We start from the raw sequence: 15,575 nt of genomic DNA, 5'->3' as shown, positions 1-15,575 counted from the left end.
CGGACGATGCGTTTATACTCGACGCGCTCGCCGGTGTAATATTCTTTTAAACGAAAGGGGGCGACTCGGAGTAACCGTCCTATAAACCATCAGGAAGTAGCTGAGAGAAGAAGTAGTTTGTCGGAACAACCATAGCAACGCTTACAAACATGGCGTCTCTCGTGGAGTTGCTGAATGCTGAGGAGGAATTGGTGTGTTTGTTGTTGTTGTTGTTGTTGTTGTTGTTGATGATGTTTGTTTTCAGTAAACTTCACTAAAACCCATAGAATGAGAAAAAGAGCTAAGAATCATACAAAACCCAGTAAACCTTGAGATTATCACTTGTCACATGACAACAAAATATAGCTATAAATATGAGAACATGTATAAAACTAAACTGAACAACCTCATTTTTTAATTTTATTAATTTCATTACAGTTTTTATTAAACATGGACCTTTACTTTCATTAAATAGACTTATTATTTATTGTAGGCTCATTTTGTAAATGCTAGCAGTTACTGTAGACATCAGCAGAAAGTGGGAGCTTCCTGCAAATGTCATTTCTCTCATTTACAAAAATCAGGTGATTATGTTCACCCATCAGTGTAAACGTCTCTTTATTTATAGAGATAAAAGAGAGTTATTCAAAAAGAATGAGTTTAATCACTGTCTGAAGGTGTAGTGTAGTGACTGTGTTTATTTGTGAAGATACTGATGAATGAAAACATGGTGCATTCCCAAAAAATCTTTCAGCTTTGGTTTTATTCTTTCAACAGTATGTACAAAGCAAATCCAAATCACTATTTTTAAAAACCTTTCCGTGAATTTTGTGCCTGTATCTCTGTGGTCCTGCATGGATGGATCATAGAGAAGCCTGTACAGTTGTTATTCATTTCCGGATCTGGCACCGTGTGGCAAATTACAAAAAAATGCCGTGCAAACCGCCACGTGGAATGAGGCCACCCGGACTCAACACGCGCGGCCGCGATGACGTCATTTTGCTGTGCGCTCCCTCACGCTACTGCGGATGCAGGGAGTATAAACCAAGCTTAACGCTGTCTAGCATTAGTGTTCGTGTAGGGTGCCACAATTTTTTTTTTTTTAATTTTCAAAGGGTGCCGTGACTGAAAAAAAGTTGGAAAATGCTGCTCCAGATTATCCTAAAAGGTGTTCAGTAAGGGGTTGAGGTCAGGTCTCTGTGCAGGACACTTGAGTTCTTGTAATCCAATCTTAACACGCCATGTCTTCATGGAGCTTGCTTTGTGCACAGGGGCGTTGTCGTGCTGTGGAACAGGTTTAGGTCTCTTGGGTATGGTGAAGGGAAATTCTAATGCTACAGCATACAAAAGCCTTATTCCCATTCAGAATTAAAACAGGTGGTCCTCTGTGACTTTATCACTGTCCAGATTGGCCATGTCAGTGCTTTAACGTCCTCTTCTAAGAAAATTAAAGGCCAAATTTTATTTATTTATTTATTTATTTATTTATTTATTTATTTATTTATTTGTCAAACTCAGCCCTCATCTGATCATTTAAGTCCTGTCTGGATATACAGTCTCAGGATATACAGTTTTATCACTTGAGGAGACATCATAGGATAAACTAATCCAATCTGAATAGGCTAAAGTCATCCCATAAAACTGTGCTTCCATCTTTGTGGCAACAGCTTGGGGAAGTATGTGATGGTCAGGTGTCCACATACTTTTGGCCATATCGTTTATTTAATGCTGCACAGAAACTCCACACAGACAGCTACTCAAGGATCGAACTAGGGAGACTTTAGCTGTGAAGCTACCTGCTGCGCAACTGTGTAAATCCCCCACCACCAAATACAATAATAATAATCTCACTTATAATACCACATACACTAGATGTAGCAGACCTTTATTCCTTACTGCTTGACTTAAATGACTACCCTTACAGGAAAGTCAAATGAATGGCATCGCCAAAACACAGGCTGAGTTGGTTTAGGTAGTGGCTGTTCCATAAATGTCGTGTTATTTTCTTAAAAAATGATTTGTCTACAAATATAGTATTAGTATACTAGTATTAGGATACTAAAATTTATCGTCGTGTTTATTTATTTTTATTTATTTAAAATGGCACAAGTGAATGATTTTATTGTCCAGAAGGGGACAGCACATCATCACATTAATACGTCCTATTAAGTGAAAACAAAACACAAATAAGTTTAGAAGACAAATTCTTCAGAATTTCTGTTTAAAATCTAAAATCAGCCTACTTTTGACAGAAGGGAATCATTGAACAATGTTAACAACTTTCTTACTCTGCATCCTGCATTTATGCTGCTTCAACAGAAAAGAAAGTCAAAGTGATCCACCCAGTGCTGTTTGGTCTGTGTGCTTACAGATTGGCTGATACTATACAGATCTCTGTTTTATTGTTTTTTCTTATCAGTAAAATTCAGGGGACATTCAGACACACCTGTTCTCCACACAGCTTTTACAGACTGAACCAGGAAGTGTGAGTTGCTGTAAGTGACTGTGTGTGAGTTTATTTTTCAGTAAAATGGCAGAAGCAAATATTTTAGGACTTCAGAATCAATTCAGCTGTCCAATCTGTCTGGATCTACTCAAGGATCCAGTGACTATTCTCTGTGGACACACTTTCTGTATGGTGTGTATTAGTGGCTGCTGGGATCAGGAGGATCAGAAGGGAGTCTATAGCTGTCCTCAGTGTAGACAAACCTTCAATCCAAGACCTGTTGTGGGTAAAAACAGCATGCTGGCTGAAGTAGTGGAGACACTGAAGAAGACGGGACTCCAAGCTACACGTCCTGCTCACTGTTCAGCTGGACCTGAAGATGTGGAGTGTGATTTCTGCACTGGGAGAAAATCCAAAGCCATCAAGTCCTGTCTGGTGTGTCTGGCCTCTTTCTGTGAAACTCACCTCCAGCCTCACTATAAATCTCCTGCCTTTAAGAAGCACAAGCTGGTGGAAGCCTCCAGACGACTCCAGGAGCAGATCTGCTCTCAGCATGACAAACTGCTGGAGGTTTACTGTCGCACTGATCAGCAGTGTATCTGCATGTTGTGTATATTAGATAAACATAAAAGACATGATACAGTATCAGCTGCAGCAGGACGAGCTGAGAAACAGGTAACAATATCTTACAGCTGTCTTTCACAACCACTCAAAGACACAAACCTTTTTTATTTAATAAAATTCATTAGTAAATAAATTTAGCTCGGGTAGAATTGCTTTAGTCTGTGAAATTTCATTGAGTAATTTTCAGAATTTTCTCTCATATTATACCTTTTACACACGGAGGGTGATTTATGTGCTGTGTTTCTGTGTAGAGGCAGTTGTTAGAGATGCAGGGAAAATTCAAGCAGAGAATCCAGGACAGACAGAAGGAGCTTCAGAAGCTGAGGAATTCTGTGGAGACTCACAAAGTGAGTTTGGAACTGCAAGAGCTGATTCAGGATCACTCAGATGCTCCTTTTTCATCTAGTCACTGTCTCAGTAGCTGTGGTTCCAGTAAAAGAGTTGAATAAATAACGTGTGTGTGTCTCCTAACAGCGCTCTGCACAAACAGCAGTGCATAAAACTGAGACGTTATTTACTGCTCTGATCAAATCCATTGAGAGAAGATGTTCTGAACTGACAGCACTGATCAGAGCTCAGGAGAAAGCTGCAGTGAGTCGAGCTGAAGAAGTCATGAAGCAACTGGAGCAGGAGATTGCAGAGCTGAAGAGGAGAGACTCTGAGATGGAGGAGCTTTCACACACAGAGGATCCCATTTATTTCCTCCAGGTAACAGCACTGAATGTATATTCACAATATAGTAGCTCCTAATTTAACACTTTTTTACAATTCCTCATTTTAATAAGTTTGGTGTGTAGTACAGTTTTGTCTACGATCAAAGATCATCCTGTGCCACACAACAGCTATGTAATGTAACTGCTATGTATATCCATTCATAGTTTTTGTTTCCTTTTCTCTATGTAGAGTTTTCGGTCTGTCTCGACCACTCCTAAATCTGCAGTTGTACCCACCATGAGTCGTCATCTCACTTTTGAGGATGTAGTAAAGTCTGTGTCTAATCTGAGAGAGAAAGTAGAAGAATGCAGTAAAGAGGAGTTTGGGAAAATATTAGCTGGAGGTAAGCACCAGCTCTGAATATTATATTATCTACAAATACATTTCACACAATCAGTTTGGTAGGCATTTGTACAAGAAAATGTACACCAATATTCACCACCAAGTTATTGGAATGGCCAAGTCAAAGGCCCTTTCAGGTGCTGTGGTGGAATCTTGAGAGAGCTGTTCCTAAATAAATGCCCTCAAACATCTATGAGCTGAAGCAATGATGTAAAGAAGAGTGGGCCAGCATTTCTCTAAAACACTGTGAGAGATTGATAAACTCCTACAGAAAACATTTACTTCGTTATTTATTTTTTTTGCTAAAGATGGTCGTACATGTAACTGAATTATAGGGTGTACTTAGTTTTCTCACCTGGTTTCTGAATGTTGGTTCACTTTCTATTTCTTTTTTTAATGACTACATATTGAAATTGGTTGTTTTTTTTATAGAAGTTGGTGAAGACCACAGAATTGTTATGTAGGCCCTGATAAATAAAAACATAGAATTGAAGGATGATGTACTTTTTCCCCTGACTGTATTGATTATAAATAGAAAAGCCCTGTTCATTTTTTAATTTAACTGCTTTAGCAGGTTAGTGTTATTTTAAAGCGACACCTTGGCCAACAATGAACATTTTCCACCGGAATCAAATCTAATCAATCAGCCCATGAATATTTGGCCTACAGTTTGCTTCATTATATTTGCACTTAAGTGACAAGCATAATGTAGCTAAGACATACTGTATGCTTATAGCTAACAGTTCATCATGCAAATGGCATAAGTATATTGTTAGGCATTAACCTCAAAAGACATATGTTGGCTTTTTGACACAGATACAAAAGAATAGATTTTTTTCACAATTCTTGTGCAGGTCTGAAAACATTTGGAAGAGTATGGAATTTAATGGCACTCAATTCTAAACCTGGAAATTCAGAAACCAAAGTGATGTGTTTAGACTTCTAAATGGCCCTGCAACCTCAGTTTTTCCATGTTCATAAATAGCAGCGTGTCCTACAGTGTCAGCACATATATGTTTAAGATACGGAACAACTCCAAGTGATTTGATGATTTGGTATGATTTAGACATCATACCACTGATGCAGTCTGTGTCATACCAAGCTGGTAGCTATAATCTTTTCTTTACTAGATGTATCTTGTAGCTCCTGCACAAAACATAAGAAGGGAACCTTAATCATAATCCTTGTCCTGGCTGAGCAACAGTTGAAAATGTTTTATTTTAATGTAATAAAACCTCTACTCATTGGCCTTATTTATAAATAAAGTTCCTGTAACTGTGTTTCCATAGTGAGCTATGTCTGTATGTTTCCTGTTCCTGAACCCCAAAGCAGAGAAGATTTTCTCAAATGTAAGTCACACACGCACACCATGCTAACAGATTCTGTCTGTTGAATTCAGTGTCAGTATTTTTAACTATACATATTCATGCTTATATATATATAATGTGTGTGTGTGTGTGTGTGTGTGTGTGTGTGTGTGTGTGTGTGTAATCTTTAGGTGGTAAAGCTACTTTATCACTAAGAAAGCAACACACAAAAACTGATAGACTAGTTGTTTCTGTAATGTTTAAATCTGGAATTTCCTTTTTTTAAATGCAAATGGTTTTTCTTTCCATCAGATTCCTACCAATTGAGACTGAATCCCAACACAGCTAATAAGCTCCTCTGTCTGTCTGAGGAGAACACGTTGGTGACCTGCAGTTCAACACAACAGTCCTATCCTGATCATGCTGAGAGGTTTGACTCTTATCCCCAGGTGTTGTGTACAGAGAGTGTATGTGGACGCTGTTACTGGGAGGTTGAGTGGAGTGGGAATAAAGGGGTTTCTTTAGCAGTCTCATATAAAGACATCAGCAGGAAGGGAAACGGTATTGAGTATAAGTTTGGATTCAATGATCAATCCTGGAGATTGTTTTGCTCTCCAAATAAATTCAGATTCAGTCACAATAACAATAAATTTAGTGTCCCAGTAATACCCAGCTCCTCTAGAATAGGAGTGTATGTGGATCACAGGGCAGGGATTCTGTCCTTCTACGGCGTCTCTGACAAGATGAAGCTCCTCCACAGAGTTCGCACCACATTCACTCAGCCTCTTTACCCCGGGTTTGTGGTTCGCTTGGGATCAAAGGTTAAACTATGTCATTTAAAATAGGTCTTTGTGATGCTAGTGGATTTTTGCGTGTGTCTGTTTCTGCATGCAGTTTGATGGGGTTACAGTAAACAACAGTGTACTGCAATAGCAAAAGAAATATACAATTGTGAATAAATAATAAAAAAATCTGATTTGAGACAAGAACTGACATCTAATAAACTAACGTCTTCATAAATTTACACACAGTTTTATAGTGAAAACAAATAACATTGCTACAGATAAAAATGTAAAAAAAAAAAAAAAAAGTAAAACCTTCTCATCAGGCAATTCTGCTCCATTGTAGCATAGTAAGTAAAGTAGAAATGAGTCTTTTTTTAAAAAACAAAACTGTGTTTAAAAACATGAAAGGGTCTCACATTACATTATATTACCTGTGGCAACATAGTAGTTGTAGCTAATAAATTGATCATTTATTGTAATTATGATGATTGTATGGAGCGTGATCAGTCTGTAAACCTAAATATACAAACCGCATAATGGTACAGTGTTGGTTAAAGTAGCATGGATTTTTACTATTTCTAATAACTGGATTATCAAATAGATTTCATTAGTTAAAATAATACAAGTTAAAATAAGGAGTTAAAATAAATTTACTCCTCACTGCTCCTCCTACGTACTTACTCCTACTATATTATTATTAATCAATCTTGTTATATTACTTAAATTTGTGATAGTGTGGTGCTTTATTACAGCCAGACAACTGTGTTCAGTGGAGTCATGAGGAAACAAGCTGTACACAGCAAATATAAAGTCTTTGTGTTGCTCCTAATAACATTACGTCTATTTTACTCTCACACATCAGTATACTTTCTATGTATAAATCATATTCTGAAACATTGTGTAATGCAATATTGTGTCTTTTAACGTTAGTGTGTTGTTTGACCTTCAACACTCCACACTATGTTCATTATGTTTAGCATCATTAAGTCTATCAATGGTAAACTAACATAACTCACAGTACAGGATGTACCAGACACATAATCCTATAAAGTATGTCTGTTTTGAGTTGCAGATTTTGTTGTATAATGCAATGGCATTTTAAGCTGCTGTTGAACTGTGAGCAATAAACTTGACCATGAACACAAACTCAATGCCTTATCCCTGACTCATATATGTACTGAGGATTTGGTCTTGAATGTATTTCTTTTTGGTTGTAATGACTGCAGAGAGTCTCCCCTGGGGCATGTTTTATCAATAAATGTTATTTAAAATGCAGAAATCGTACGGAATAATATTCTGGTTTGAGAATTAGATTATTTCATTTGTTATTATATGTATGTTAGTGTCCAGCAGAGGACAGCGCATTATACTACAACACCACCTCTCTGATCATGTTAAAGCCTCCTACACTGTATGAGCGTGGGCTGTTGGGAATAAAATGTAGTGAATTAACGGGTGAAATGGTTTATGTAGAAATTGTGACTGCAAAACGCACATTCAATACAAATAGTAGACTAATGTCATTGTATAAATATAAAAATGCTGAAGCTTAGGGCAAACACCATCATTACCTGGCTGTCACCAGTGAAGTCAGGGAGACTTTGATGCTGCTCCTCAGGTCGAAGAGGGACGGGCAGGGGCTCGGGTACACACTTAATTGAGAATTGATGCCATGGGACAAATGTAAATTAAAACCTAAAACATAAAATAAAAACAAAGTCTTGCACAAAGGGCACTTGTCTAGTCATAGGCCAAAAGGGCAGGTGCTTGAGCACCACCTTAGGACTATCTGTGCACATGCTTGTTCTTTGACCTTTACAGCTTGAATCTGCTCATTAGATTCATCAGGTCTAGTAATCTAATATAAATCAATATACAAAATGTACCAGGATTGCAGATTGTGTTATTTAATGCAATGGCATTAAAGTTGCTGCTGAAATGTACTTTACTATAACTAATAAACTTTAGTATAATTGCAGAATTGATGTCTTATCATTGACTTATTAAAAAAAAAAAACAAAAAAAAAAACAAAAAACTTGGAATTCTTTCTTTTTTTCATTGTTATGACTAATTTGACATCCATAAGACATCTAATCAGAATCCTCAAATTATTAAACCTAAGACTTTTGTGGTTACATTAGCATTTTTCACCAGCTTCTGCTTTGAAAATGATTCTGAAGTGCACTTGCAACAGCCAGTATTTTCACCTTTACACTTCTGACTGTGAGGTCTGTAGCTCTGTGGAGGGAGTCGGACATAGTCTTCATCACTTCAGAATGGACGCTCAACCTCTGTACCCCTGACAAGGGACAGAATGTATATGCTTTTTTGTTTTTTAGTTCTGCAACATAAAACATTGAGGCCTGCTGTCCATGAGTACTGAGGCCAAAGCAGGAGAGTACGAGTGATGTTTATTTGTTTATTTATTTATTTATTTATTTGAATTATTTTTAACACTGTCACATACTGTCCACTTTATAAGGAACACACGTACACCTGTACATTCATGCAGATATCTAATCAGCCAATCATTTGGCAATCGCCTTATTGATGAGAGAGAATGGAGGAAAATGACCAGACTGGTTTGAACTGACAGGAAGTCTACAGTAATTGAAATAATCACTATTTTCTAAACAAACAACAACAAAAAAATTCTGAAATACTCAGACCAGCCAATCTGGTACCAACAACCATGTCACGGTTAAAGTCACAGAGATCACACTTTTCCCCTATTCTGATATTTGATGTGAATGTTAACGGAAGCTCATGACCTGTATCTGTATAATTTTATGCACTGCACTGCTGCCACATGATTGGCTGATTGGATAACCGTATGAATGAACAGGTGTTCCTAATAAAGTGGACAGTGAGTGTATTTTTAAAGTAATTTTAATAAACACTACGTATGGGATTGTCGTCATTTCAAGTAATGTATTGTACGGTTTACATGTAAAATATTAAAATCGTATCATTATACTTTGTTATCTGAAGAACGTTATCTGTATCTGTTATTAACCGCTCTCGCTTTCCTTCACCCTTTACCACTACTCTTTGGGTTGCCAGATCTGTGATTTTCCCTAGGCTTTGGGAAGCTGGGGTGAGGTTGATTTAATTTTTTTGTCTGGGTTTTGAAAGCCAGACTGGTTGGTACGTTGGAGGTTTTTTTTTTTGTGTCTGTACTAAATGTGCAAGAAAATAACACAGTAGGCCACATTATCTATAAAAACGTGTTTGTGTCACTGAAGTGTTTTCCAAAGTCGTTTCTCATCCCTTGATAAAAGCATTGATTAAGAAAACTGTGTGTATGTTGGGTTACTTTATAAATATTGTTGTCTAATACAGGATTTTAGAGGGTAAAATATTTGAAATAGGGTTGAATTTGTTGACTATTAATTTAGTTTAAATGGTGGTTAAGTCGGTTCTCTCAAACAGACCTGGCAACTCTACTCTTATTTTATCGGAAACGAAAGTGAAACTAATCTGTATCTGTTCAGTCCAAGGGCGGATCTGTTTCATATCGTTTCCCCTTTTCTTCAGACACACCTGTTTTCCACGCGGCTTTTACAGACTGAACCAGGAAGTGTGAGCTGCTGTAAGTGACTGTGTGAGTTTATATCTAAGTAAAATGGCAGAAGCGAATATTTCAGTAGCTCAGGATCAGTTCAGCTGTCCAATCTGTCTGGATCTACTCAAGGATCCAGTGGGTCTTCTCTGTGGACACACTTTCTGTATGGCGTGTATTAATGGCTGCTGGGATCAGGAGGATCAGAAGGGAGTCTATAGCTGTCCTCAGTGTAGACAAACCTTCACTCCAAGACCTGTTGTGAGTAAAAACAGCATGCTGGCTGAAGTAGTGGAGACACTGAAGAATACAGGACTCCAAGCTACACGTCCTGCTCACTGTTCAGCTGGACCTGAAGATGTGGAGTGTGATTTCTGCATTGGGAGAAAATCCAAAGCCATCAAGTCCTGTCTGGTGTGTCTGGCCTCTTTCTGTGAAACTCACCTCCAGCCTCACTATGAATCTCCTGCCTTTAAGAAGCACAAGCTGGTGGAAGCCTCCAGACGACTCCAGGAGCAGATCTGCTCTCAGCATGACAAACTGCTGGAGGTTTACTGTCACACTGATCAGCAGTGTATCTGCATGTTGTGTACTATGGATGAACATAAAGGACATGATACAGTATCAGCTGCAGCAGGACAAGCTGAGAAACAGGTAACAACATCTTACAGCCATCTTCTACAACTAGTAAAGGATAGGAATAAGCTGCTTTCTTATTATAATTTTTATTTTTAAATTCATTTAGCTCGAGTAATATTGCTTCTATATGATTCCAGTGAAATTTTATTATGCAATTTATAGAATTTCTCTCATTTAATTCCTTTAACACACTGAGGGTGAATTATGTGCTGTGGTACTGTTTAGAAGCAGTTGTTGGAGATGCAGGGAAACTCCAAGCAGAGAATCCAGGAGAGAGAGAAGGAGCTTCAGGAACTACTAAAGGCTATGGAGACTCACAAGGTGAGTTTGAAGCTGAAACAGCTGTTTCAGGTTCGGATATGCTGCATTTTACTTACCTCATAAGTGGTAAGTCAGAGCTCAGAATCATGCTTCCATGTGTTCATGATGATTGATCTAAAGTTAACACTTTTAAAGGTAAATGGTGTTACTTTGTTTACTTCTGATGCTGTGCACAGCCATGTTGATTTGGTGTAACACCTTGAACTCCGAGGAACTGATAGTTGAATAGACTACCCCAAGTTCATGAGTAGGGATTTCGAGTCGACGGGGCATTTTTTTTTTTTTGGCCTTTTCTGGTGGTAGTGGAGAAGTAGAGAACAAGTTATGACCTCTAGTTGAAAGCAGCATTAGACTCATGTGTTGCCATGTATTCACTGTCTCCCTGAGTGGAGTTCCTGTAAAATAGCTGATTTAGAAACATCCTCTCCCTGTGTCTCCTAACAGCTCTCTGCACAAACAGCAGTGCAGGAAACCGAGAGGATCTTTACGGAGCTGATCAAATCTATTGAGAGAAGATGCTCTGAACTGACAGCGCTGATCAGAGCTCAAGAGGAAGCTGCAGTGAGTCGAGCTGAAGAAGTCATGAAGCAACTGGAGCAGGAGATCGCAGAGCTGAAGAGGAGAGATGCTGAAATGGAGGAGCTTTCACACACAGAGGATCCTGTCCAGTTCCTCCAGGTAACATCACTGTGAAAATCAGCAGAATATTCAGATCAGTGCAGCTCTTCAGAATTTGGGCATGTTAGTCCAATCTTACAATGAAATTTCACCTAAGACAATGTTTCAGGATTCCAGCACTAATACATAGATCACTACAACCAGACCATGAGGGGCCATATTCATATTTAACAACTTAAATTAAAAGGTTATGTCAATATTTATGCTAGGAACGATTTTCTAATACAAAGTCAGATTATGAAGGTCCTTAAGTTGATTTTCTGGATGACTCATAGTTTGGTCACGAGTGTAAAACACTGTGTCACCTACTGGGAGTTGCAATAAGTGACTGGACAGGACACAAAAAGCTATTTATTTCTTATATTGTGTTCCAAAAGTTTATTTGTGCAAATAAGTTAATGTGGCCGTGTGATGCTAAATCAAGGTCATGAAATTATAATGAGTCACGTTATCCTTTTAATGAAGGTTAGGATGCAAGTGCAGTTAAAGACTTTTATTAAAGAGAGGCAGGCAGACAAATACAAATCATGAGACAATAGCGTGGTCAAAAAAACAGGCAATGGGTCAGGCGACCTACCAACAGGCATAAACTAGGCAAGGCAAGAATCAAGATGAGAAACAAGAACAAGATCAAGGAACATGAAACAAACCGAGGACCAGGGTATAAACGCTTGGTACTGTGACAACACTAATTCTTCACAAAGCGTGAATGCCTAGAAAGTCCTTTTAAACTGTGGTGTGATTGTGCGTGAGATTGGATGCAGGTGTCCGTCATTACAATGAATGAATGTTCTGGGAATTGCAGTCCATGGTGGCCATGTTTGCAGTGCAGGATGGGAAATGTAGTCATTGGTTTGCTGTGATATGACATCATGTGTGCAAGGCATGTGTTATTACACCATGCTGTTCATTTGATAATTTGATTCATCATATTAATAAAATCATTGACAATGGTTTATTAATTTCTCTCCTAAAAACATACCCAGTAAGAGATGTTCATAATTTCATCCATCTAAAGTTCAGTCCCGATGATAATTTGTGACAAATGCAGACTATATGCTTAGTTAAATGATATAATGCCATAATAATGATATAATTTTGCAGTAGAATGTCATTCTGTAGATTCTGAGTGGGCTTATGGTACAATTCATGAATCTAAGGAGAAGTATTGTGGTTATATCAGACAGTCAGACTGGTGCTGGACCTCATACTGTTACTCCATTGACATTTACATTTACGTTTATTCATGTAGCAGACGCTTTTATCCAAAGCGACTTACAAATGAGGAAATATAAGGCATTGAGCCATATATTCAGCAACAATATATAAGTTCATGGTCAGCATCACACGCTCTGTTTTTGCCAAAGTCTGCTCCCTGCCAAACGGACAAATCGTGTACACCTGTCTGAGTGCTGTGTTCAAAGTTCAAAGTTACCTCTGAGGTGAACTCTGGATACAGCACAAAACTGGCTGTTGCAATGAAACTTTTTTCCAGTTCTGTCTAGGGTCAAGTATGTAATGGCATGCTGTTTCTTATTATCTATTTTTATTTTAATACAGTACTACCTACTCTCTCTATCACAGTTTAGAAGCAGTATTCTGTGTGACGTGTCTGTTATCTTAACCAAATTCACTCAGTTTCTGGTTCCCTTCGTTTTTTGTAGAGTTTTCAGTCTGTCGCAACCCCAACTGGATTTTCAAACTTGCCCACCATCAAGTTCAGCTCTACTCTAATTTTTGAGGATGTAATAACTTCTGTGTCTCAGCTGAGAGAAAACGTTGAAGAGTGCTATAATGCTGAGTTTGAGAAGATATCAAGTGAAGGTAAGCTGTAATGTTATATTGTCTTAAAATACAGTTTGTTAGACATTCGTGAAAATAAAAATGAAAAATCCATCAATATTTAATAAACATTTAAACACATCAGAATGGTACTTGCACAAAATATAACTGTGTCTCTTAATAAAATTGCTGTAAAGTTTGTGAAATATTGGGAAAGTTTGTCCTTAAAAAGTCTAAAATCTAATACTCCGAATTTTAGGCCTTAAAATGCCTTTAAATGTCTCAAATATGTAAAATGTCTTAAATACTTAAATCCATATTTTTTACAGGTCTTAAAAAGTGTTTGGTTTATGAAGTTAACGTTAATTTTATAAAGTTCTAAACTTTTATAAGTTCTAAAAGTTTTTTTGGGGAAAAATTTGTACTGTTTACGCTGTTACAAAATGGGACCAATAACAATTCATGCAAACTGTGCAGCCTGGTCAGAATTTATCGGCGCATGCTCAGTGTGTCATGATGTGGTGTGTGGGCTAACGGGGCGCTTCCTCACATAAAAAAATGGCTACTTCTAGAAGTAATAATTTAAAATTGTTTCCGTTAAAATTACTCCCATCTAATATGGGTAAGGGCAAGTTCAACAAGATCTGGCTCGAGAACAGTGTATTTGTGCTTGGGTGAAGCATGTTGAAAATTACAAATTTAAAGCCCGCTGCATTGTGCAAGAAAACCTTCAAATTAGGAACTTTGGGTATAAAGGCCTTAGAGTTGCATAGGAAGTCAGAAAAACATAAAGCTACTGTTAAAAGCCACCAGCAAACACCTGCCATCACCCAATATTGTTCTGAATCAACATCGGGAGTATCACCAAAGTCCAGTCCCAATGTGACCCATTCTGCACTAACAGTGTTAATTCCTGCAACTTTGGTAAGTGACTGGAATGAAAGAAAGAAGACAAGTGGAAATGTGAATTTGAAACAAGTTCATATTTATTGCAAATGAAGAGTAACAAATATTTAAAATCCAATGCAACAAACAATCATTAAAAACTCACTGTAGCTCCACTATGGTCTATAACAATATTAGGTAGTTCAGTGGTACCCCAACCTACCTGTGGAGAGGTCCAACACCAATGTGCTAGGGGACAAATTAGCAATTCATACCTACTCAACTTTGTGATATACAGACCAATACCAAATTCCAGTTCTCACTCCATCACACCATATTCTGACCACAGCAACATATGAAATCACACAGTACTGTTGTCCAAGGCACTGCAGAATGTATCCCTCCACATTAGCTAGGGCACTGACTGGGTGATGTTCCTGGAGCAGCCAAACAATAATTACAGATTTGACCATTCCAATTGGGAAAAGTCAAACAGCCAGAGAGAGAGATAGTTTGTATATTTTGTAAGCTACCTAAAATCACTAATTGGATGTGACAGGTCTAGATCATCATCAAATCTAATTATGTTGGCAGGTCAAAGGTCATCACCAACTGTCATTTTCTTATTAGCTGTTGTTAATAGTCATCACCAACCGTGATTTTCTAATTAGCTGTCGTAAATGGTCATCACCAACTGTCATGTTCTTAACAGCTGTCGTTAACGGTCATCATCTTCAATCCTAATTATGTTGAGAGTTGTATATCAAAGATAATATTACATACATTTTGCACTTATGGTCTGCACTTAGATCAAGCAATCCTATTATGTTGAGAGAATCACGCCAAATATAATATTATATATGGTTTACACTTATGTCATCACCAGCCGTCATTTTCTTAAAAGGTCTGCACTTAGAATAAAAATCATATTATGTTGAGACATGTGCTGGAATAAAGTTGGCTTGACGTTGGACGTTCGATATTCGCGGATATGCGGAAATTTAGGGACCGTCTCTAAAGTTACACACGTACAGTGACTACGTTTACATGGACAGCAGTAATCTAATTATTGACCTTACTGTGAGTAAGATAATAATGTGATTAAGGTGTTTACATGAGTCGCTTTTAGAATACTCCAGTAATGTTCACGTTTTACACGTTATAGGACATAATAAGATTAACAGCCCACGTCATTACGTCACCGCGCCACGCCGTCCGACGTCCCTCCAGAATTTCACGTATCTACATACAGTTCGTCTTCGTTATGGGACTGTATACAGTTTTGGGTGTTTTTATTTATTTATTTATTTTACGAACTCTTTAAGTGCAGTTAATTATTTGTCATGCTGTACGTGCTAATAGACGACTGCTTGAAGCCCTGGGCTGCGTCCCAAATCGCGTAGTTATCGTCTATATAGTAGCCGAGATACATGAATTTTTCCCCACTACAGGCCTATAGTTTGAAAGTATGCGGTTTGGGACGCAGCCGAACTCTCTTGTTCGCCGTAAA

At 37.9% G+C, this 15,575-nt stretch overlaps 2 protein-coding genes across 3 annotated transcripts in view; both read left to right on the top strand.

The window, feature by feature from the left end:
- The first annotated feature begins 143 nt into the window (after positions 1–143).
- Positions 144–7,426, top strand: LOC108261847 (E3 ubiquitin/ISG15 ligase TRIM25). Of its 2 annotated transcripts, XM_053681652.1 has the most exons (6): positions 144–3,100; positions 3,301–3,396; positions 3,524–3,757; positions 3,953–4,106; positions 5,395–5,454; positions 5,725–7,426. In XM_053681652.1, the coding sequence occupies exons 1-6, from the start codon at positions 2,510–2,512 to the stop codon at positions 6,255–6,257; spliced, it is 1,668 nt and encodes a 555-aa protein (XP_053537627.1). In that variant the 5' UTR covers positions 144–2,509; the 3' UTR covers positions 6,258–7,426. The 2 variants fall into 2 exon arrangements, with proteins under 2 accessions (XP_053537627.1, XP_053537628.1); XM_053681653.1 differs by lacking the exons at positions 5,395–5,454; positions 5,725–7,426 and adding an exon at positions 4,960–5,061.
- A 2,253-nt stretch (positions 7,427–9,679) lies between these two features.
- The window catches only part of LOC108261832 (uncharacterized), a 26,594-nt gene continuing 20,698 nt past the window's right edge, over positions 9,680–15,575 (top strand). The window contains exons 1-4 of the mRNA XM_053681844.1: positions 9,680–10,414; positions 10,625–10,720; positions 11,165–11,398; positions 13,063–13,222. Of these exons, the coding sequence (XP_053537819.1) occupies positions 9,824–10,414; positions 10,625–10,720; positions 11,165–11,398; positions 13,063–13,222 (1,081 nt within the window). The 5' untranslated portion in view covers positions 9,680–9,823. The remainder of the gene's footprint in view (positions 10,415–10,624; positions 10,721–11,164; positions 11,399–13,062; positions 13,223–15,575) is intronic.

Source organism: Ictalurus punctatus, chromosome 7, assembly GCF_001660625.3.
Source record: "Ictalurus punctatus breed USDA103 chromosome 7, Coco_2.0, whole genome shotgun sequence".
Classification (NCBI taxonomy): domain Eukaryota; kingdom Metazoa; phylum Chordata; class Actinopteri; order Siluriformes; family Ictaluridae; genus Ictalurus; species Ictalurus punctatus.
Note: the sequence above shows the minus strand (reverse complement) of the source record. Positions and strands in the feature narration are given on the sequence as shown.